Below are 25,463 nucleotides of genomic sequence, written 5' to 3'. Positions count from 1 at the left end.
AAACTAGGCGACGGGTAGACAGACAATCAAATTAATTTAAAAAGCAGGTAAACAGACAGACAGACAGACAGACAGACAGACAGACAGATTTAATTTGGCCTCGAAAAAATTTTTTGAAAAATTAATGACCTTGCTAAAAACTAATTGAAAAATTTTCTTAAGCATTGCAATATATGCTATAGCTTAAACATGAAAAAATTCTTTCGTTAAACATGCGAAATTATTATGCTTAAACATGGGACAGAGCTGTCACTCGCATTTAAATATAGTATAGATAGATAGTCTAGATAGATTAAATATAGTATAGAGAGATATAGATAGATAGATATAGATAGATCACCAAGAGCTATATAAGAGTCTTCACTGGGTTCATTATTCTTAGTAAGTCGAAAAAGAAGTCGATCCAACTAGTTTTTTTCAACATCTTATTTTTTCCCACTTATTAAGAGAAATGAACGTACTGAAGAGTCTTATATAGGTCTAAGTGATTTTTTTTAGTCTTTTTTTTCAAGAAAAGTCTTAAAATTTCCGTATGTCTCAATAAAAACGGTAGGTCGACAATTAGTAACAGGTGACAATTCCCCGCATAATCTACCGTTACGAAATGTCGCTTGTTACAAATTGTCGCCTGTTACGAATTATCGCCTGTTACGAATTGTCGCCTCACGATAAAAACAACTAAGGTCCCAGCTAAAGCTGGAAGTACATGTTTCATACTGAATGAATTTGCTATACTGATGCGGCAAAAAAAAGTGATTTCGATAATTGGACTTTGTCTAAAACCTTAGTTGTTTCTCTTCTAAAACTCTAGTGAGGAGAGTAAAAAAATTTTGAACACAACCTGAGAATTGGCCCGGTGGCTGCGTAAAGTCAAAAGTTAACAGAAAACTGTCAAAGTTCCGAAGCTTTGACTTGTTTGAAGGCCATAAATTTTTTAATACAAACTGAGCATAGTCAATTATAAAGGTAGGTTTTCAACAACTGCTGGCTGTTTCGACTGAACCTATGATATCAGATTTGGCATGATAGTTAGCCAAAAAAGTCCAAAAAATGGTCAGCAAATCAAAATTTTGACATTTCCGAGAATCATAGCTTTTTGTCTCAAAAAAATTACGCGTAGCCGCTTATTCAGAAAGGATTCATCAACATGTACTTCCGAGTGAACCGAAAACCTCAGATTTGGGAGGGTATTTTTCGAGAAAAGTTAAAAATTTTCAAAATTTAGTGTGAAACAATTTGGGCAAAGTTGCAAAAGCAAATCAGCTTCCCACAACCCCTTCTGAGAATTGAACCCAGAATCTCAAAGATGGCAGGGTAGCTTTCAAAAACATTCGGCGATACCTTCTTGCGGAAAATTTTTTTATCAGTGTCCACTAACGCAGAAGATCTTTCCACTGCCCATTATCTCCATTGAACACACAATATCAGATTTTAGAGGTTAGTTTTCTAGAAAAGCGCAAAGATTTACAAAACGGTCAAAAAATTGACTACAGCGATGGTCATAATTATATCTGTGTAAAAAAATGGACGCAGCCACTTATACAGGCAAGCCACTATTTTCGAGAATTCGAAAAAAAACCAAATATGGGTCAAATCATCCCCCAAACTTATTCGTAGGCCATAGAGAGAGGAATCAAAAAAGACTCTAGGGGAGTATGCAGGCGCACAGGGGTGTGGGGCGTCTTTCAAATTTTACCCTTTTTTGTTTCTGAGAAAAAAAAAATTTGCAAAATGTTTAAAAATTTTCCAAAAAATAAAATTTCACCAAACCGATTGGTTAACGTACTACCAACTTGAAAAGTGCGGAGGGAAGTGTTAAAATTGTGTTTCCCTTGAAACGGCTAAAACTAGCTCATTTAGCCGATGAAAAATCGGCGAAATGATTTGAGCCGAGGAATTTGTTTTAGCGAAACAAAAAAAAAACAAAGGAAATACGAAGACAGGACAAGCAAAATTACAAATTGTAGGTGTATATCAAAAACTAGAAGCAACATTAAAGAAAAAAGCGCGCAGCAAATAAAAAACGATTCCAAGATGTTACATCTAAGCCGACGTCAGATAAGCAGACAAGGGCAGACAATTTGACTTGAAACAGAATACTTCCCGTTTGAAAAAAAAAACAGGTCCTGGTCAAATTCGAACACCGGACCTATGCCCAACCACGCTATTCGTTACCTCCAGGCTAAGTTTGTCGTAAACGCTAAAAAATTGAATACATTATGAAGCAAGATAGAGATGAGTCCAGAAGAGTACCATGAACAAAGTTGTTCACGGGAAAATAGTCTAGAACCCGATTGCAATGGACCCTTATCGCAAAGGTAATTAAAATATATCCGAATAAAAAACCCTAAAAGTTCTTAAGGCGTCGTCTGCCCATTCAAATAGAGGCCGTCAGTGAAGTGTTCTTAGTTCCAAAAACTCTCCGAAAACAGCAGAACCAGCTCAAAATTTTGGACTTCAAGTGTTCGTTGGAAAGATGAGGATCTAATCTAGGCCCATATATAGGTTTTTCGTATCGCAGATAGTTAGATTTTACCATTTTATTATATGAATTGCTGAATTTTCGGTCATCTTCTGTCTAAGAGCTTGTCAAACTCTATATAAAAAAAACCTAAATGAAGGCCTAGATTAGATCCTTAGCTTTCCAACGAATACTTTAACGTCCAAAACTTTAAACAGCTGCTGCTGTTTACGGGGATTTTTTGGCACTAAGAACACTTCAATGATGCCCTCTACTTAAATGGTCTGAAGACGCCTTGAGATCAATTTTTTAGTTTTTTATCCGGCTATATTCTAAAAAAACACTTTGTTTTATCATAAGTGAAAATTTCAACCGTCAATCTCTAGTAGCTGCGGAAAAGAAACAACAAAAACGCGAAGAAAAATTTCTTTCATTTCAAGCTGCGACTTGTATTTCCCGTGACTGTAGTTTTAAGCCTGAAAGAACGCAAGACTGCAGGTTATGTTTTCAAACGCCTCTGAGACCATAGATTTTGTTTTCCTCAAACGATATCGGTCTGTTTTAAAATATCTTTTAAAAATGAAATAACTCAAAGCGCAACCGAAAGATCGAGAAGTTGACGAAGGAAGCCATCTACATTGTGATGACTATTTATTAGTAAACTAAAACGTTACTGTGAATATTTATATAAGTTTAATGCCTGCAAACATTTGAACCGATTATTCTACCCAAAAAGAATTTGATGCTCAACTGCATGACTGAAATTAATCATGAACCTTGCATGCCACGTGTACTGGGTACATTCCAGTTTCGTCTGGAAGAGAGAGATACTCCTTCAACCAGTCTTGCTTCACAACCAGATACAGATTCAAGTGCACCACTATATGCGCAGGTCCATACGTCTCGTGCTTTGAGTACGTCTCCGTTAAGAGCCGGAGGGTTCCTTCTTTGAAAAACGAACTTGAATGTTGCAACAGAATTGTGAAAGTTTGCTGCATTCCGCTGAAAGCAGCCTCGGCGTCTGGAAGTAAAGCGAAGCGACATGCGCTGAACAAAACCAAGGATCCATCATTTGCAACAGTGCCTGATGCTTCCACGTTTGTCTTCGAGACACCGTTTTCTTTCGTGTTTTCTAGTGCTGCATCTTTGTTAGGAGGCGGTCTATTATGTATAAGAACCATGAAACTCGGATTATTTCCCTCGTGTCGTTTATACAATGAGAAATAGTAACTCTGTCTGTGCAATGTCCAGAATTTCTTAGATGGCAAGTTTGACAGCTTACGCAACTCCCAGCCAAGAGGATGCTCCTCAAAGTCAGGCTTCCAAAGGCTTGTGACTGAGTTGATTATAGCGTCCATTTATTTTGACTTACTTTTTCAGTCTGACACCCAATAGAACACGGGCAAGGCCAAATGAACCATCGATCCGATTATAAAACCATCGAACAACGGTTTTAAGAGCAGACAGGTAACAAATCAATCTTATCTGAAAACACATCTCCAAATAAAATTGAAAACACACAGATTCAGATAAGATACCTTAAATGAAAGATTATGTTCGACGTTTAATATTAATATAAACTTCTTCTATAATAATTCTTTGAGATCATGGTTGTATCCGAGATAGTCAATATCTTTATCTTTTCTGCGAATAGATTTGAGTCTAAGCATCGGATGTTCTAGCAGCAAAACTACATACCTAACCTTTCGATTGAAAGCCAGGAATATTTTTACATCAAAATTTCTGATCTAGCTAAATCGCTGTGAGTCATTTCATCGAACACATTTCACAATTTCGACCCTTTACCTTCTGCACCACCAAAAAAATGCGAAAAAAAATTCGCTCACTTCATTGCTTTTGCCGACCACGAGATTGACAATTAACAATTTGAGAACAAATGAAAGTTAGACATAACTGAAAAGTTATCCGTATTTTTCCCACCATCTTAGCAATGATCAACCAAGAGACGAAGCTGATCTTCACATCACTTGCAATAAAACAAACATAAACATAGCCAATCGAAGATTGGAAAAGAGTAATGCACGCAAGTAAACATTAAAAAAACCCTGACTATGTTGAAAAAAAATATCAACTTTCGAATTGCAAAGAAAAAAAATAGATGTGTTTTAGGCTCTTTGAACTTCTAGAACGATTTATGATAGGCGCTTTTTTGATAATAGTAACCCAACTAGAGAAAACGACTTAGTTGACAAAATCTCAAAACTTGGTATATGACAAACTGCAGGCATCCACACTAACTTTCCATGCAATAAATTGGAAAGCATGAAGCCATATTATGTACTAAGTATGCATTGCAAAAAAATTTAGATTTATTGGGCTAGAAAGTTTAAGAAATCGAGTTTTTATTTTTGTTAAAATGTTTGAAAGAAGTAGCTTTTTTCGATTCATTCGGTTCAACTGAGTTAACTTATAACTACTTGAAAGTCAAAGCACATGCTATTAAAAAGCTGTAAAGGTGCCACCAAAAGTGGAACCAATATTGGAGACATAGGTTAGAGAAAAAAGAAGATTCGCAATAATAATACTTCGAATGATCGCTCCTGTAAAAAGTAAATTAGCAAAAGAACAAAACTTACACAGAAGCGAAGCTGCGCTTCGCAAACAATAGCAAGCACACGACAAAAAAGCAGCTTTATAAAGTGAAATAAGAAACAAAAGAAACAAGCCTCGAATTAGTAAAACTTTGCTACGTATTGGTTTCGAACCTGCAAACTCGAAAATTAGAGTCTCAAGTCTCACACCAATATTTTGGAACATACAAAACTGAAGGCCTGCTATCAAAAAGCTTTGAAGATGCCACCAAAAGTGGCACCAATAATTGCGACTTAGCTTAGAAACAAGAATAGTCGCGCTATAACACTAACGCTCACTAAAGTTTGCCAGTATGAAGAAGGGGAAACAAGGCCAACACCAATCTTTGAAACGAAGCTATGAGCAGACATTAGCTGAAAAAAAAAGATATAATTTAACCAGAAAAAAATTCCATAGCAAACAAAAAAAAAACAAGGTCAAGCCGGGACTTTAGGGTGCAAAGGCGACGGCGTAACTCTAGGCCAAGTAGGAACGTACCTGAAAATTCTAGAGCTTTAATGGTAAAGCAAATAAGAAACGCGATAAGATTTGTAAGAAAAGTTGTTTACGGGAAAGTCTAGTTCCCGATTACAAGACACTTGCTTTCGCAAGTGTATTATTTCAGCCCATTTTATACTAGCTGCACAGGTAATGCCACATACTGTTGGTTTTTACAAACTCAGGTAATTATAATTTGTTTCGAGAACTGCACTATCACATTGGTTCGCATTTTAAAAAAAATTTCTACAGATTTTTTTAAGTTAAAATCAAATAACTTGTGTGAAAAACTGAAGAAGAAAACGTTTTTGATGCCATCAAATTGCTCTGCAAACCGGAACAATTGAGATCAACTTTTCCTCAGAAACAAGTTTTCCGATTCTTTTAGTGTAAATCAGAATCACGGACACTGCATACCTAAATATGGAACCAAACAAGAGGCCTTCAAACAGAGGCGAAGCTGCGTTTCACAAACACACACGAAAAACCACAAAGTATCATTAAAAGGGTCTAAGAAGAGAGAACATGAAAAAACAACAATGGTGATGAAGTTGATAAACAAACTTTGCAGTTCACCACCTACACAATGGTGCGACTAACGCTTATAAAAACCAAAGACAAGCGAGAAGGCGGCAAAAGGGAGCTTCAAAATGCTTAAAAACAAAAACTTTCATGTAATAAAATGCGAATGATAAAGCAAAATTGTGTATCACTTATTTTGCGAAATATGCTGAGTTGGAAAATTACTAAAAAACTTTTTATCATTTTAATGTTGTATAAAACAAAGAGCTTTCTTCGGTTCGATTGATGAATTAAAAATGCATCAATTGTGGTAACGTATTGGTAATCAAAAATCAAAACACTTGTTACTAAATAGCCAATAATTCTCCTGCTTTAAAAATGGCACCAAAAGTAGCAGTACTAATTGCGACTCAAACTGAACGGATAAAAAATGTAGTATCACACTACGCCACGCATGTGTAAATACGATACTCCACGTGAACTCCTAGGATCATTCATTGAAGTTCCTTAAATCGGGCGAATAAAACAACATCATCATCATAGTTCCTTCCCACTTCGTGCAGTGGTCGGAACAAAAAATCTAATTCTTTTGGATAGAGGGTTGGAATTGAAATGAGGTGTAATCATAAAGTGATAAATATATCCAGATTAACTTAAAAAAGATAAAAGTCATATAAAAATAATAAAAATATACTATGAATTTAGCGGCTGACCGTAAGGAGGTTTCCCCTCAGTTTGAGTTTAGAGTTTTTCAGTCAAGTTTCTGCAATTGTTTCGTGTACCGTCGAAATAAAATTTCCATGTAATTGGATTAGATGAATCGTATCTCATATTAAAGTTATTCCACATCTATTAGCGTACGCCCTTTAATACCCGAGTAATGCAACTTTTGAGGGATTATATTTGCCGAGATACGAATTCTTTCTCATCCACACAACTTAGCGGTAAATTACTCCAAAAAACTATTCAGACCAATTCCTCTCGACGCAGAGAACTTTTCATCTTTTAAAAAAAAAATTCAATTAAGCTTGCGTAACTATAAAATGAAACCAAATAGTTCCCTCGCAATCTTTGATACAGAGTTGCAGCTGCATTTCGCAAACAGAAGCAATAAAACGATTTAAAAAACTGTATAAAAAATGAAATTCAGAAAAAAGTAAAATTGAAAAAAAATCTACTTGAACCGGAACCGAACCCATGGCCAGGAGATTAAGAGTCTCCTTTTCTTGTTCGATTGTGTAATTATTAAAGATAAATAGCTGAAAAGAAAAACTACAGAGCTCGATTTGAATAACACTTGCAAGTCGCAAATGTAAGTCAGCACAGAGGCACAAAAATTAACACTCAAAATGCTCATATTTTCGAAGACCCTACAATCAAACGGTAATCTGACCAAGGAATTGCATATAGATGGAATTAATTGCAGAAAAAATGGGGGGAAAAGAAAACGAAACAGGCACACAAATGTTTTCTTTCAAATGATGTTTTCTTTCTCATAAAATCTCCCAGGACCGGTTCCGTTACATCCAGCTTTTGAACACTTACTTCGCCCCAATTAGATCACCACTTTCACCACTAGGCAGATTTCATCCGATACGCATTTCACCATTTTAATTTTCTAAAGAATCCCTTCCCAATAATCCTCGGAGACTCGTGGCTACAGCAGAGTGGGGTAAGGCACACGTCTCTCAACACAAGGATTGTGCATTCGAATCCCAGTTCGGTCACGGTTGAACTGGTCTAGGTCATCCACCTCTTCAGGTGGGAGTCCCCACAGTGGGAAAAAACAGACCTGGAGATAGGTGAGCCAAATCCGCTTAACATGGACAAAAATAGAAAAAGTAGCAAGAATAATACGAAACTTTTTTGGAAATCCTCCAAAAACCTCTCCAAATTTGTGATACCGTTTCATTTAAAGAAAAAACTTCGTCAAAAAAGTGTCAGCTTTATATTAAACAAAACATAAAAACATAGCCAACTGACAGTTGGAAAAGAATAGAACGCAAAACAGAAAAAAAACTGACGCAACTTTCGATTTTTAAAAGAAAAAATATATGTCCTTTGAGTTTAAAAACAATTTATGATTGGCGTTTTTTTTATTAAATTAATTCAACTTCAGAAAACTGGATCAATAGGTAAGATTTTTATCCCGCTGGGAAATCTAAAAGTTAAATTCCACAAGAATTTACTTCGAAACTAGAAATAGTTCACGTTATTTCGCGCCATTTCCACGTTCGTATATAGGGAATGCAATTTATCTAACTTTCATCCGATGAATTTTAATTGATCTCAAAAAGTGCATATACACCTAATTGCATTCGTAAAGGCATTAATGTGTATGAATGCAGATCTGTAGTTATTAGAGCATTTTAAGAATTTTTCCTTAAAAAAGAAACAAAATCATCACCAAGACCTATATAAGAATCTTCGCTACGTTCATTACTCATAATAAACGAAGCAAAATTCGTGTACTGAGAAAAAGCACAATCTATGGTAGTCGCTTTCTAAGCCGAAAAAAATTTGAAAGTGCAACAGAAATTTTAGTCAAACAAGAATAAACAGCCAACGGACAAGCTGTAAAAGTCTTAAGGAGCTCAAGTAAATTAACCTATAAAAGCAACTTCATCAAGTTCAGTAAATCATAAAACCACCAGATGCATCAAGAGCCGTAATAGTTAAATAAGCAACACAAAACCAAGTCATGGAAAAATACTTTATTTCGGTTCATTTCAAAAACATGCTGTAATTCAATTTCATTACTATAATTACGACAAATTTTATGTATGGCAATGGCAAAAGAATAAACTATACTCTAGCAAAATCCAGTTACCCCAATTTTGAGTAACACCAATATTTAAAGATTTCAAACGAATATATAATTTTAAACGTTAAATATACCATGTGAATGTAGCATATTCTATATAAAGAAAAAACCCAGCCGAAATTTACACATCAAGATATTTATCCAACTTGTGAAAACAATAAATGGCTAAATAATTGAATACACATCATTTTCTCATAAGTAAAATAATCTCAAGTAAATACTAGATAACATGTATCGGGGGGGGGGGGGGGTGAAAACTGAGGGGTTCAGTTTCAGTGTTTCATTTAGGGAATGAGACTCGTTTTCCTGTTGACGAACTGGCAAACGCATAGGAGGAATCCCAGAAGGTAAATACCAGTGGCGATGAACAAGTTGACAGCGACCGTCTCATAGGCATCTTCCAGATCGCTCTGAAATTATTATATGTTCAAAATAAAAAATAGAACATAGCTATCAATTGACACCAGGAAATCAAAAAACATTCAACTATTTTTCAGAAATACTTTTTAACTTTTTAAGTTTCAAAGATAAATTATGTGGCCTTCAAGCTCGTTATTCCAAAAATAAACGAGGTGGCCTTCAAGCCCTAAGAACTTCAAGAATTTGAAAGGAACTTAAAAAGCAATCAAAGCCAAACCGCGAAAAAAGTTTCAGTTTAAAAAAAAAACAACCATTTCCTGACAAACGAAAAAACAAAATATTGAATTAAAAACATGCCTTCACTTTGATCAATGACAAGAGTCAAACAATCGTATTATATTTGCAACGAAAATCCAAAAAAAGTTGACTTCGAGGAGAGCAAACCGATAAATACAATTGTTAGCAGTGAATAAGCATTTAAAAATTTAAACTAGCTTCGAATTGGTAAAAATTCGGCTACCTCTGAACTTCGAACCTTCGACCTAGAGATTCAGAGTCTCACACACTAACGACTCAGCCACGGAAGCTTAATAAGCAACAAACACTAGCCACACATAAAGCAGAGAACAGATGCTATGCAATTTCCAATGCTACAGTGAAATTTCCAATGAACACTTTTCTTTGCGAGTTAGGCTAGAAAAAAGAGATAATCCGTAATAATACACTAAGCTGATCGCAAGTGAAATGAATCATTATGAAGACCTTATAACTTGATTCGACGCTTGTTGCGACAAAACAAACTGTCATACAAAACTTTAGGAAACTGCAATGAAGCCGACAAAACATGATTAAACGCCCACTGAGACAACAAATCCGTCATACAAATGTTGAGCAAGAAAAAATTTAAACATAAACAACTAATAGTTGGAAAAGAGTAATGAACGCAAGTAAACTGAAACAAAAACTGTTTTGTTTCTTTTTTCAAAAATCTTAAAATTTTGAATTTCGAAGAAAAAAATAGATGGCCTTAAAGCTCTTTGAATTTGTGGAACAATTTATGCTGGACGCTTTTTTGTTAAAATTAACCCAATTTGGGAAAACTGAGTCAATAGGCAAAACTTTTATTTCACTGGGATATCTGATAATTAATTTCCATTTTCGAAATTAGAAGTCGATCACGTTTTTCGTCACCTTTACATTTTTGCTTTTCGATAGTGGATTTTGCCTTCCTTTTAATAATGGAAATGCGCTATTGAAACACAAGTCAAACCGCGAAAAACCAAAATTGAGCGTGAATAAATTTTAAGACTTTTTCCTGAAAAAAAAAATAACAAAAAAATCAGCAAGACATATAAAAGAGTCCTCACTACGTTCATTACTCTTAGCAAGCTCGCAAAAAAACTGAGCAGGCTGGCATTTCCAATAAAATCAGATTGTTATTTCAGCATCAGAAGCTCTGCAGACTTTACTTTGGTATCTTTTACACAGAACACTTGACATAATGGCATCTTAGTCTTTCTACACTAGCTGAAAGCAACAAAGCCGACAAAAAACAACAACTTTTTTAGAATACTAATTGAACGTTAATTTAGCGCAAATCAAGAGAAGCAAAATAGCGTAGATGAAAGGCCAAAAGTAGTCAACCTGGTACATGTGACCATTCACGGAAACAAACTTCTAAAACAAGGGCGAAGCTGAGCTTTACACCACATGCGATACCACAAAATTAAATCATTGCAAGCTACCAGAAAATAAACCAAGAAATCGATAACTTTTTTAATTGCAAAAAGACAACTAAAAAAGCATAAGTTTCGTCTGCAAAAATTAATTTGAGAAAAAACAAGTCCAGAAACACAACCGCCGGTGTTAAATAAGTATTCAGAAACAGGGAGACGTTCGAACTTGTAAAAACTACCGCGGTATTTCTCTGTTATGCATATCATATAGCTTATTATTCTCTTCTAGAACTTATTATTCTCGATAGACACAGACACCATAGACAAACATCTCACAGAGAGTCAGGCCGGATTCAGACATACTGCATCAACCAGATTTACAGAATACGCCGGGTTCTAGAAAAATGAATTCCGACATCCAACATCAATCTGCTTCATCGACTTCACAGCTGCTTTCGACAGCGTCCATCGGAACACGCTTTGAAAAACTTCTCCGAGCAACCAGTGTACCAGGGGCCACAAGCGAATTTGTGATAAAAATGTACTGTCATACCAGTTGCAAGATAAAAGCCTATAAGGAAGAAAACGTAGGGTTTGATGTTTTTATAGTCAGGTAGGGCGGAATATTATCACCTGTCCTCTTCCTACTAGCAGTTAACCATGTGCTCAAATTAAACGAATACCAATCGTAAGGTATCGTCATCTGGCCATCACTGTGTACTATTAAAGCCTTTGCATTTGCCGATGACATTGCTCTTATTACAGTCTGAACAAGAGAAATGACTCTTACAGACTCTTTGGAAAACCAAAAAAGTATGACCACCAGCCTATCAATCGAAGCTAGAAAGTTAAGTCTAATCATTAATGGAAGTCAAACCAAAATATTGAACACTGATGGATCAATGTTTTTACCATCAATGGAGGATTATCGCTTGAGGTCGTCAGTTCCCTTTGCTATCTGGGTAACCAGATCACCCCCGAAATGGGCAGCCGGTGTAGACATAAACAGACGCATAAACCTAGCCTGGGCCATGTTCAAGCAGTTATCCCGGCTATGACATGCTGATCTAAATCTTAAGATCCAAATCCGGGTCCTCAAAGCATGCATCCTAACAACAGCGTCATACGCATGTGAAAAATGGAACACTACAAAGTCAAATGCGAAGGCTAGACGAGGAGCTCTTCATGAAATGTCTCCGGAGAATTGCGCGTATCTCGTACTTAGACCTCAATACAAGCGACAATGTCATAAAAATGTGAGATGAAACAAACGTTTTCACATATCACCAGTCGCAGGCAGTGGAAGTACCTTAGTCACGTGCTGCGAATGAAGGCGACCCGCTAATCGCCAATGACATCAAGCTGAACCGGACCCGGACAGGAAGAGACCTCGTGGAGGAGTGAAATTGTCCTATGAGCGTATCGTGAAGAAAAAGGCTGAATCAAAACTAAAGCACTTCCATATGTCTCAGAAGACCTTCGAGAAAACGTGGCAGACTCATTTGACGTCAAAGTGACGTCAATACCTCGACATGAGGTGGAAAAAGACGACGAAGGATACCAAACTTCCAAGTGTGAGCCGTTTGTGGGTAAACTCCCGTTCAGCCGAAAACAAAACTGCTATCATGGAAAAATTGCTCTGAAACTAATGAGCAAAAACATTACAAATATAATAAATCAAACCACTTTCAATTACAATAAAAAAGCTTAAAACTGACGAAAAACCCGTGATGTTGCAGCTCAGCTGACAAACAATAGCCGGACTGTCTATTATAAGTTGAAATGCGTGACACATATCTCGTCATGTTAAAGCTGCATCGACGTACAACTTTTGAATGTTTAAGTAAAGATATATCTAGGAATGCATTCACTAGCTTCTTAATTTTCGCTATTGCTAAACAAGTTATGCATAATTGATCCGATATCAGCTAAGTATGTATCAGAAACAAATTTATCGTAGCAGCAGAAGGGTTTTGACCTATTTTTATACGGTATTGTCTGATCTCATTCTCATGCAATTCGCATTAATTTGAATGCTTTAGCAGCATTTCGAAAATACAAGTATCAAGTTATCGGCCATCCAGGCCACCTATCGGTCTCAGATGCTGCGGAGGTTACCATTTTTCAACTGCGATTCACCGCTTTTGAACTTTGAACTCGAAACGATAGAGAAGAGATTTTCAAATCTAACAAAAAAATTACCGTCACTTTCTTTGAAAATCGACAAGACAAAAAAACTGTTTAATGAACTCGGAGCTCCAAGTTGTAAAGGTTGAGAACATGTGAGCTTACTTCTCTCCATCGACACAGACAGATTCTACAGATGAGATCTTAACAATCGAAGTAGCAAGACTACTTTCAGCAGGGCCTATTAAAGGAATTTTTCAGCTACCCAGGATCTTGTTTTAATTTTTATTGCAAAAATTCTGTGCCTGTCATGAAAAAAAAGAGTAATTTTGGTAAGTTTTTTTTCACTCAAAACAAACTCGAACAAGAATAGCCGGTTTCTGTGCAAAAAGCTCAGAATATTTTGACCATAGTCTTTTAAAAACTACAGACCATAGTCTTCAAAATAAACTTCAAATTTGTGTAGTTTTTTGTCTGTGTTGTGATAAAAGGATCTGACTTATAACTATATTTTAGGCATATTCGACAGTCATAGTAATGTAGGCAAAAAGCACAACTTTTGAGGTCATCATAAAAGATAAAAAAGAAGGACATCCATTTTTTTGCTGAAATATAATGAGTTATTGATTTCCAAAATGGCATTAAAAATCTCTAAAACTAATTTTACTCGAGTAAAACTGAAATTAGGCATAAATAAACGGCTTAAAATGAAACAACTTTGAGAAGCTTTGGGAATCCTTTACCGATCCGCAGCTAACGCGACAAAACTTGGGTTAACCCCTATTGCGATACAAATATGAATGTTATGAAAATCAAACGAAAAAAAAAATCAAAAAATCGCTGTTGTCAATAAAAATTGCAATAAAAGCCCAAAATATCCGGAACAAAAAATCCTGCACCATTCAAAACTCTAAAAGAGCTTTGGTGAGGCTATAGAGAAGCCACGTTTCCAAAAATCCTTTCTGCGGAACTTAGCAGATAAAAATCAGCAGACAGACAGATTTTCGTCTCGTTAATCCGGTTGTCTGTTTTTTAGTGCTTTTTGGACAAAATGGCCGTTTCTTAAATTTCTCAGATTTTAAATTTCCAAATTTTCATTCTAGAATATCCCAAGCCTCCTTTTCACTACGATTTCACTGATAACGCCTTTAACGTCTTTTTTCGTTTGCATCGGGTTCGACTGGGTCCGGGGGAAAAACAAAATCAATAAAAATCATCCCCCCAGACGATATGTAATCGGACCCTTACCTTTGTTGTTGTTAGATATATTGTTGTTAAAGGAATTTATATCAAACCGGATCATTACGATCAAATAGTTTTATGGCGCTCCTGGGTGTTATTCTTTATAGCATCATGACCGGCAGAACCGTTAACGAGCACTCCGCGCCGAGCGGATGCTCATAATAACGCCCTTAATAAGGCCCTAACCGCCGGGGCGGACGGGTAGTTCGGAACGCGGAAGCCTTCCGGATTCCCGTGAATAGCTTTTTAACCTAGTTAAGACCGAAAATTCACGTTCCAGGAAGGGTGGGGGGATTGGCCGTCCCCTCGTTCCCTGAGAGGTCTGTGACCAAAAGCACTTAAAGATATACAAAAAACCAAACAAAAAGTAGTATAGTACTTAAGAAAAACAAAAAACATAAAATAACCGAAAACACCAAAAACAGTTTAAAAAAAAGTATAAAATCAGTAGAAATCATCCCCCCAGACGAGATGTGTGGTCCGACCCTCCCGTTTGTTGTTTTTAGATATTGTTGTTACAGGCATTTATTTCAGTCAGGATCGTTACGGTCAATTGTGTGGCCTTTTTCTGGTGCCTAAACTGTATGAGTGTTTGCGTATTTAAGCACCTTAATGCTAATTTGCGCTCAATCCGGAAGGTTAAAGTGATTAGAGTGGAAGACTGATCCGGCAAGCAGTGCAAGGAGCCGCAAGAAGGGTCTCTAGGACAACAACAATCGACTGTTGGCTATTGTTAACAGATTTCGTACCCTTTTTGGTACATAAAGTACGATATCAATTTGTGGAAGGCTCGACAGTGACTGCACTGTAGTGACCCTCATGACCGGCAGTTAAGCGAGTTGCAAATTTTCGAGTTAAGCGCCTTAATTCCGATATTGAAAGGACCCGGAGGGGTTTAATACTATAATTACTACTATTTTTACTACCCGTATTAAATTTTTTACACCGATTTTCAATCAAATGGACCATAGACAGACCGGTTTTTAAGGGTCAAAATAGTGATATTTTGATGCAGACATAAATCACAATTTTTGAAATATCCATGATTTTCAAAATGAAAAAGCCCTAAATTAGTGAGTAAATACATAGGGAAGGGTTAGGGAACCTAGAAAACGACAGTCATGGTCGGAAATAGGCTTGTTAAAAGACCCCTCACAGTTAAGGTAAATTGTTAAATAAGCAGCTAGCTTCAATGCGGAGGGGTCTGGAGCCAGAACAACTCCTTCCTAGTTAGTTGATTTTACATAATAGGCTCTAAGACCGTATCCGGAAGGATCTCGGGTAATTTTTTTTGATAACTCGGAAAGGTCATATTTTGCCAATCCGGAGAGGACCCAATTTGGAGGATCCTGTTTTTTGCCAATCCGGAAAGGTCATATTTTGCCAACCCTGAAAGGTTCCAATCCCGAGGGGTTCTGTTTTTTTTGCCATTTCGGATAGGTCCCTGAACGCCAATCCGGAAGGGTCTAAGAATTTTTTTATTTTTTTGCGAACGCAAACGTAGGGGTCCTAATATGTACATAAACGAAAGCAAGACCTTCAGTGGCTTGAATTAGGATATAAGGACAAATAGGCAAAAGAAACAAGACAGAAAACCAGTGACTGCACTGCTAACTTGCCTTTAAATAAAAACTGAATGAACCATAAGACCAGAACAGGTCTGTACCCGAAGATTTGCGACTCTAGGTTAAACCGAAAACAAAACTTGACACCAAAATTATTTCGGATTGGATTCCGAAACTGATTTTTTGAAAAGTGAGAAATTTAGTAGGTCTAGCCCGGGCAATCCAAACGCAGATAGGTAATACAGGACTCGGTGGGTGCAATAGTCGCCCACTTGATGAGAAAATACTGCCCTCACGTTTTGTTTGCTTAGTGCGGCACTTAACAAGGAAAATTCTTTCTTTAAAAACCACTTCGACTATTAAATTGCGACAGACCGATTGCAATACACATACATTTTTTTGATTCTTTTGTTCTTCAAATTAAATAAATTTTTTCATTAAAAATGACTGTAACTGATTGGAAAGTGAACACACATCACAAGAACGTGTTAGCATTTTATTCAATAAGCAATATTTCTTTGCTGTGCATAAGCTAGAAATACGCTATGCTGTGATAACCTAATAAAATTTATAACTTGATCATTTACAGAGCCACAGCTAAGGCGACAACATTTGGGTCAACCCCTATTGCGAAACAAAAATGAATGTTAATAAAATCAAACGGAAAAAATTCAAAAAATCGTTGCTGTCAATGAAAATTGCAACAAAAGCCTAAATATCCTGAACAAAAAAGCCTGCACCATTAGAAACTCTAGAAAGAGATTTGATAAGGCCATACAGAAGCCACGTTTTCAAAAAACTATTTCTGCCGAACTAAGCAGATAAAAATAAGCAGACAGATAACAATCTAAATTAGCCAAAAAATTTTATCTTTGCCATCTTAAGCTGTTTTACCTCTATCCTCTATGCCAGATGTGCCGGATAGTTAATTGGATTTGAATTTATAATTACCAAGCGGTAACAAAGCCGAAAAAATCTAAGCAGAAACCCTTCTTGCCGACTAGAAACTCAGAAAAATTCTTAACATAAAAAATGTAAGTCCCTTTTCGTCACAGCACACACACGCGCACAAAAACTTTTTCGGACGTAACGACAAAATAAGAGGCCACTAAGTTGATATTAATTAAGCTGAAATTTTTTAAGCCGATAAAAACACGAGAAAGAAAAAAGTGAAATTTTAAAAATTCGAGCTTGTTAAATTACAAACTATAAGATAAACAAAATTAGATTCGGCCGGTTTTTTAAAATGCTAAGAACAATTTCAGTTTAAATTGTTTACAGCTAAGAAGTGGCATTTAGGCTGACAAAACATAAGCAGACAAATAATAAGCCGAAATTTTCCAAACGTCATTTGAAAAAAAAATGGTCCTGGTCAGATTCGACCTCTGCCGTCCCAGGCGTATTCGTTACCACCAGGCTAAGCGTGCAAGAGGCCCTACAAAAATTGAATTCATTATGAACCAAGGTACCCCAGTTCAATGAGTCCTGTGGACAAAGTTGTTTTTGGGGGGAAAATCGTACCCAATTGCAAAACCCTTGCTAGTAGTATGAGGGGCCGCCAGGGATCCTTGGGGGGGGGGGGGGGGGGGGGGGGGTGGAAATCACCTAAAATAAGACGTGGGCGCCTAAGATCCGACACCTATGGAGTCCAAAATTATCTTGTAGTCAGCCGGCATTTTGCTGGTGGCTTACAAGATCCTCACTTGAGGATCCAAATTTTTGGGTGGCCTCCCACCTGAGGATTTTACCAAGAGTCATATACCCATGTAGCAAATTTCTAGATCCCCGGCGGATAATCAAAGTAGGATCCTTAAAAATTTTTTCACCCGGTTTATGTTTAGAAAAAAAGCATAAATTAGCATTCTTTCGCCCTTTGGTACGTTCGACTTGGAATGCTGCCGTACTTTTGGAGTGGGTAATAAAGCAAAGCAAGTATAGCTTTGGCCAGCATAGTTTTAACGGTCTATTGAATGCTGTAGAGTATTTCCATGATTTAAATGTATTAACACTGAAACGTATGTAAACCATAATTACTCACCAAGGTTGCATTCCGGTTGCAGTCGTCGCTGTTACGTCTAGACGATAACGTAATAATAAATAATGGTAAAATTGTGGAATAATGAATTGCGAAAAATGAACTTAATGGGAAGTTGGCATACAAGTGACATTGATTCGGAGCATTTATCTTTCACTGTTTTTTCAACTGGGTGTCAAATGAAAAACGAATACATTCACAATCGTCATATAGTTTTCGTGTCGAGAGACAAAGAAATTGCAAATAGATAATATGCAGAAAGTTGCAAAGAACAGTTTTATCTGGATGAGCTTTTACAAATAACGTAGTGTATTTATGCAAAACAGAAATATGGAAAAGCAACTGATTTGACCTTTGCTACCTATGAAAATATCTTTGATTATTCATTTGATTTCAACTCAATGATGATTGAGAAAGGGCTGGAGCGAAAAATACGACTTTGTTTTAATAAACTTTCAAACCGGTAGTTTATCTAAATATATACCATCGAGATATAGGTCTAAGTAAGTGGTATCTGGAAGGTTACTTTCATTTCCATTGGCTTGAAATTAAGCAGGTCGGAGAAGTGTTAGCAAAAATTAAAAATGAAATTGGAAAAACGAACTGTAACTTCAACGGACTTGGAAATTATCCATGAGATATTTATTACTTTGAAAAAAACGTATCCAGAAAACACCAACCGTCGGAATTATTTGTTAGCTGCATGTTCTTTATTCTTCTTCTCGACTACTAACGATATAAACTACGATGTTGCTATCAAGCTGAGACCTTATGATGGATTGATCGGGATAGAAAATTCTTCGTTAGACAAATATTTAAGTGATTCAAAAATTCTACGAATGCATGCTGTTTTACATGATGCCGCCGGTTTTGTTCGTGAAGTTTACAATACTGGTCCCACATACTGCTATGTTTTACCGTGGAAATGTAACAACCGCCTGCTTGGTCACTTGAGCGGTATCACGTTTTGTTCATATATCAAATTGAGGAAACCAAAACTCTATCATTTGTTAGAATGCTGAGTGAATGATCAGTCGTGTTGGATTTGGAAGGATTTCGATACAAGAAAAACACTTTTATTTTAAAAGAATTATCAATCACAACCGCTGACTACAGCGACTCCCTAATTTTTCTACCACCAGTCAGTTTTAATTCCCTTCCAAAACTCGAGCAAAAAGCGTACAGCTGGCTAACGAATTACTTGCATGGACTTCATTGGGATAGGGGTGATTACTTATATTTAAATCTCAACCAGATTATCCAAAGTGTTGTATTGAGGAATCCCGAAGCTACATTCTACGCTAAGGGAAAGGAAAAGGCAGACTTCCTAGCCCAATATTTAGACCGCAGAGTACAGAATCTTGATGATTTGGGTTGTCCAAGAGTTGAAAACTTACATTACAACAAATTTTCGAACTGCTGCAAACATATACCTCATTACAACTCCAACAATCATTGTGCTCTAAAAAAATCCAAAGCCTTTTTTGATTAGTTGAAAAATAATGACGATGATCAACACGGAGAGATTAGCCAAAGTGGAGACATATCTACCTCCAAATTCAGTTCTTTGTGCTTGGATGACCCAGAGAGTGATATTAAAATTTCATTGACCCGAATAGGGCGCGTTGACTGCAGAGGCCAAATTGTGCAACGAAAAGAGCAAGTTGTTCTATCTGAAGAATTGACTACTCTGCGAAGATTTTTTCCCGTGATTGATCAGTTCATCTATTTCCAGCGATTCCAATATATTGGAAATGTTAGCCAGCAAGCGAGGAGTCTGCCTTCCCAAGCTAGTCTTAGTACCCAAACATCGTCAACCCGGAGTTCAATTGGATCTAACCAGCAGTGAGATACCCAAAGAAATTCAACAGAGAGTGAAAGAGGACTCTGAAAAAAATTATGTTTCATGCAAAAACTGAAAATGTTCCTGCTAACTATGTTTTGCAAATTTACGATGATGAGGATGATAGTGATAGTACTGTCTGTACAAGTTATACTCGATATGAGATTTATTACTGTTCAGAAGAATAATTAATTTTTTTAACCACATTTTTTTTCATTTTGAACTAAATGTCTGGAATAGCAGTTGAACCTGATGCAACTATCATTACTGATTTTGTTTATGAAGAAAATAATGACAGTGTTGAGCGAAAACCTTGGAAATTTTGTAATAATGTAACCGTACCGAGATCTGAAGTGGTTTTCATGTCTCAAATGATTTTAATTTTAATTTTATTGACTTTCTGTATCTACAAACTCTCTTTGACGAAACTAAGCTGTGAGGAAACATCAGTTTGGTTCTCAATCCTGTCCGGTTTAGTTGGCTACGTACTACCAAATCCTCGGATATGAATAAAATTGTTGATACGTCAACGCGAGTGTTTATGGCAGTTGTTGGACCTTCAGGATGCGGAAAAACAGAGTTAATATTCAAACTTTTGAAATGAAAAACATTTCATCCAAGGTTTAAAAGAGCAATCTTCTTTTACACAGAAAGTCAATCGATGTACAGTGAAAAAAGGAAGTCTCACAATATTAACATTGAGTTTGTGAAATTCAACGGTTTTGATGGGCTAAGGAACATTGAAAATGTTCTTCTAGGGTTTGATGATTCCTGTGAAGAAATATACAATGATAACGAGTTTGTTAAACTCGCAACAGCAGGGAGACACAAAGGTTTAGATGTTATACATGTCAAACATAATTTATTCCAGCAAAGTCGTTGGTCCCGAACAATTGATTTAAACACATCGCATATCATTTTATTCAAATCACCTCTTGATATTCAGCAACTAGAGCATCTTGGAAGGCAACCGAATTTAACAAAATTTTTGAGAAGCTGTTATGAACTTGCCACAAAGGACACATACGGACATCTATTAATTGATTTAGATCCCCGAACATCAGATTGTTTACGATACTGTTCAAATATAATACCACCAGGTCCATCAATTTTTTTACTTACCATTAAGTAAGGCAGAGCCAGTCACACCCATAACAAATGAACGCGAGAAAACGATCTATTCTGCAGCACATGGTTCAATTGAATCCTTCTCAACTTCGAAGTTTTATTAAAAAAACATCAAACCGAAATGTGATTTCAGTTATATGCGAATGCTTGCTGAATGTAGTCAATGGTAACGTGCGAGTTAATATCCCTAACATACATAATTTTGCAGAATTATATATAAATTGTTAATCAACCCGCAGACGAACCTTGATAGAAAACAAGCAATTATTTTGAGTAAGCAAGGGTTTAATCTAGTCCGACATATTCTCTACTTTTGCTTCAATTACCTTAGAAGATAAACAATGGTGGCAGCTTTGCTTCAATTACCTTAGAAGATAAACAATGGTGGCAGCCGAAGAGTTTGTTTTAATTCCAAAGCATGTCTATGTTTGAGAGCAACCACATGCAGCACATGTACTGCTTGACAATTCAATTGAACATAAAAAGCGTCAATTATTATACTTGAACCGAATGAGACCGCAATTACCTCCGAAACAAAGTGATGCATCAACTGACACAATACCAATACCAGTTACTGTTGCACCTGAGGACCACAGACAGCCAACGACAACAACAACAACAACAACAACGCTTATGACCGAAGATGAGGGAGATGGAACGAATGTTGGTAGTGATGAGTCCACTGATGCTATGGATGCTGTTGAAAAACGTATATTAGGACAGTTAGAAATCATGGACGTAAAAAAACTTATACGAGCTAAAAATGTTCTGGAAATTATTAAATCATCGACTCGGGTCAAAATAAACAAAAATGACGAAATGATTTATCTGGACAAAGTCCCCACTGGAATCAAAGCATCAGTTTTTCTGGATGATATACAACAACAGAACAAAAAGTTACAAAATCCTGCTTTCATAATGATTCTTTCGGCTCTTAACCTTAACGAACAGTCGGTTATGAATACATATGCCAAACACGCGATCAAGTCAGCTATTGCTACTACAGCAAAAATCAAAAGTCCCACCAAACAACCAACAAGTGTTGACAGTACTAACAGCCCATCCTCAAGCTCAAAAACAGTCAAAAAACGCAGAGGCACCAAAAGTACAAGCTTACAGCAAAGAGGTAAAAAAAGAAGACTACCAAGAAGACTCTGATTCGTACGGAACGCCCTATTACGATTCGGATACTTCAGCGACAGAAACGACGGAGACAAAAACGAAGAGATGGCAAACCTACACCAGCTGAAGAGAAAATATTTAAAAAAAGTACACATCTAAAGGGGCAGCTCTGTTTGGAAGTGTGAAGAACTTGAAAGACGAAACCAAACTACCACGACGGAAAGTTAGACATTTTTTACACTCAGAGCCCGCATACACAAAATATCGAGCAGTTCGTCGAAAAATACCTCGGTTAAAAGTAATAGTCTAGATATCTACGTGTGCAGCCAATGAAATCAAAATATGCTACTGCAACAGCAGAAGCATTCAAAAAAAAGATTAAGATTAAACAACCGAAAAAACTCGGGGTAGACAAGGGCACAGAATTCAAGGGATCATTTCAGTCACTATGTGATAAGAAGGGTATTTTGACTTACACAACCGAGAGCGAAAAAAAAATCTGCATTTGCCCAGAGAAATATTCGATCTTTGAAGAGTTTGATTTACAAATATTTGGAGTACAAATGGACTTACTCTTACATAGACAAGCTTCAAGAATTTGTTCACACAATTAACTCACGAACGAATCGTGTCATAAAAAAGGCACCAAATTAAGTGACTAAAAAGTATGTTCCACATCTGATTTCATTACGAGTAGAACAATCACAAAAATTAGTTCGCCAACCAAAACTCTATGTTGGCGATTTTGTCAGATGTGCAAAAATTGATATTCCTTTTCGGAAGGGATACAAACAATCTTTCACAGACGAAATTTTTGAAATATTTGTTGTACCAACAAGAAATCCTCCGACTTATAACCTTATCGACGCAAACAAGGAGCCAATTGAGGGAAAATTCTATGAGCCTGAACTAATCAGAGTAGTAGAAAAAGTAGAGCAGGAAGAAAAGGAGGAGGAGGAGGAGGAGGAGGAGGAGGCACAAGAACAAGAAAATCAGCCATGACTAACAATTTTGATGACGCTATCAACGATTCCTTTACGGTTACTTTGGTGTCATCGGCGTCTATGAACATTTTCAGTGACTCATTGGCCAACTTTAAAAATCTTTTAAACGAAGAGATCAATCTCCAAGGTGAATGGAAAGTAGCACTGACAGAAATAACATTCCCCACTCATATAAACAATGTAACAGACACAAAGCTCATATACTACAAAAAAGACAAAGTCAGAGCAAGTCAAAAAGTCAATAAAGATAAAATTTCCAGGCCATATGATGGTGAACGAGTTGAAATTACAAGGGGTTTATATGATGATGTTAAAAAAATAATTAACGAAATCAACTTGAAGACGGAGCTTGAAAACTTCAGTTATGATATCGATCCGATTACCAGACACCTCACGTTATGGATGCATTACTGGGAAGGAATTACGTTTGAGAGTCCTCAGATTCTCAGTATTTTGGGTTTCAAAGGCATAAGGGATGTAACAGGATACCACATAGGTTACAAACGCTCCAGCCAAGTACATAGCATATTAACAACTCAAAATTTGATCTCTGACTATCCCGTTGACATGACTGCCGGTACTCAATTAATGTTTATATACTTGGATATCATTCACTACCAAATTGTGGGGGATACCAAAGCTCCGCTATTAAGAGTCATTGATACTAATCGGCGAGTGAAAAACGGTAACGTGTGTCCGATCGAACCTGATCATCGCAAAGTTTTCAGCAATTTAGATTACAAGAAACTTCTAGTAAACAATATTCAAAGCATTGGAGTAAATTTGCGAACCGAAACTGGTCGTCTTGTTCCATTTGCGGGTGGAGGAGGAAAAGTTGTTCTAACTTTAAAATTTTAGTGCTGGTATTAAATATGGATGCGTATTACAATAATCAAGCGACTATGCCGCACTTCTCAGGGCACTACAGACAACGAGGCAGTGGCTTTGGTGCCTTGGCAATGGGAATTGGAAGAGTTGCACTTCCTTTAGCTCGAAAATTTATAATACCTGCTGCAAAACGAATCGGAAAAGAGTTGCTTGTCCAAGCTGCTCCGGAGCTTATTAATATAGCCACTAAGAAAAAAACGCCCAAGCAAGCTTTGAAAAGTACAGTCAAGAATACGATAAAAAAACAAGTTGGAAGCGGAAAAAATCTGCTCGCAAGATCAAGAAGAGGAAGACTTCAGTGAAGAGAATCAGAAGAAAAACCAGCGGTACCATTTCAAAGAAACGAACTCTACCAAGAAGTCGCTCTAATTTCTTCACCAGAGTGCGAAATGATTTCTAATTTGATACCAACTGAAGCGACCCACAGTTCTCTAGATTTTTTTGAAAAACCTCCTCTACTTGTAACCTTTGAAAATGCTTTTACCCAAAAAATTGGACCATCCTACTCGCCTGATGGTCCTATGCTTGAGTTTGAAGTTTTGGGAGATCGAAACAACTTCATTGATCTTCAACGCACTCGTCTTGAATTAGTGCTGAGAGTTGTTCAAAACAACGGAAATGTTGTACGAATCATGCTACCGATGCGGGACTAAGCGACACACCATATTTGGTCAATAATCCATTTTCATCTTTGTTTTCCGAATGCACGCTGTCTTTAAATGGCGAAAAAATCTCAACAACCAATGCTAATTTTGCACATAAAAGTTTTATTGAAACTGAATTTTCTCACGGTATTGACGCAAAAAAAACTTGGCTTGCTTGCCAAAACTATTTTTATGAGGATAATCCAGCAAATGTGGATGGTACGGCTGGGAGAGCTGTTGATGTTGCAGAACGTAAACGTCTTGTAGCAGCTTCGGCCGAGTTGAGGTTGTTTGGTAAAATAGCATGTGACTTCTTGTATTGTGACAAGCATTTAATTAGTGGTGTCACTGCCCGTCTTTCTCTGAGACGTTCTCCTAACGACTTTGTTGTTATCTCAGAGGACAATGGTAAACATTACCAAGTTCAAATCACTGAAGCTAACTTATATGTGCGAAAAATGACAGTGACAGACTGTGTTGTCATCGATAGAAAAAACGCTGCTGAAAAGCCCAGCAATTTATAATTATATTGAAGTCCTACCACAAACATTTCTGGCCACTACGGAGTACAAAGCTGGCGTCAAGAGGATGTTTTCGCGAAAGAGCCAGTACGAAGAATGTTTGTGGCAATGAGTACAAATGAGGCTTACTTGGGCACAAATAGATCAAATCCTTTTCATTACCAAAAATTCAGATTGAATGAAATCATTGTGTACAGAAACGGGCTACCTGTTGCAGGTACTCCAAGATCTACAACTGATAACAAAAGAATTTACTATAACACATTGGAAGCTCTGGATTTTGTTTTCAACAATAGTCATGGAATCAGTCTGGCTAATTATAGCAATCATTATATTATGGCATTTGATCTCACATCTACTCAGGAGGCTTCACATGACTTTATTCATCCTGAATTGACCAATTGCACAATA

The 25,463-nt window shown here is 36.8% G+C and overlaps 3 protein-coding genes across 3 annotated transcripts in view; 1 reads left to right on the top strand and 2 right to left on the bottom strand.

Annotated features, from left to right (window-relative positions):
• LOC134853823 (85/88 kDa calcium-independent phospholipase A2-like) overlaps window positions 1–3,942 on the bottom strand; it is a 38,618-nt gene extending 34,676 nt beyond the window's left edge. The window contains exon 1 of the mRNA XM_063869741.1: window positions 3,238–3,942. Within this exon, the coding sequence (XP_063725811.1) occupies window positions 3,238–3,819 (582 nt within the window). The 5' untranslated portion in view covers window positions 3,820–3,942. The remainder of the gene's footprint in view (window positions 1–3,237) is intronic.
• Window positions 1–25,463, top strand: part of LOC134854663 (uncharacterized) — a 275,825-nt gene that overhangs the window by 109,775 nt on the left and 140,587 nt on the right. The gene's annotated exons all lie outside the window — the stretch shown is intronic.
• The window catches only part of LOC134854667 (BTB/POZ domain-containing protein KCTD20-like), a 150,893-nt gene that overhangs the window by 49,442 nt on the left and 75,988 nt on the right, over window positions 1–25,463 (bottom strand). The window lies entirely within an intron of this gene.

The sequence above is a fragment of the Symsagittifera roscoffensis genome, chromosome 9, assembly GCF_963678635.1.
Source record: "Symsagittifera roscoffensis chromosome 9, txSymRosc1.1, whole genome shotgun sequence".
NCBI classification, from domain to species: Eukaryota; Metazoa; Xenacoelomorpha; order Acoela; family Convolutidae; genus Symsagittifera; species Symsagittifera roscoffensis.
Note: the sequence above shows the minus strand (reverse complement) of the source record. Positions and strands in the feature narration are given on the sequence as shown.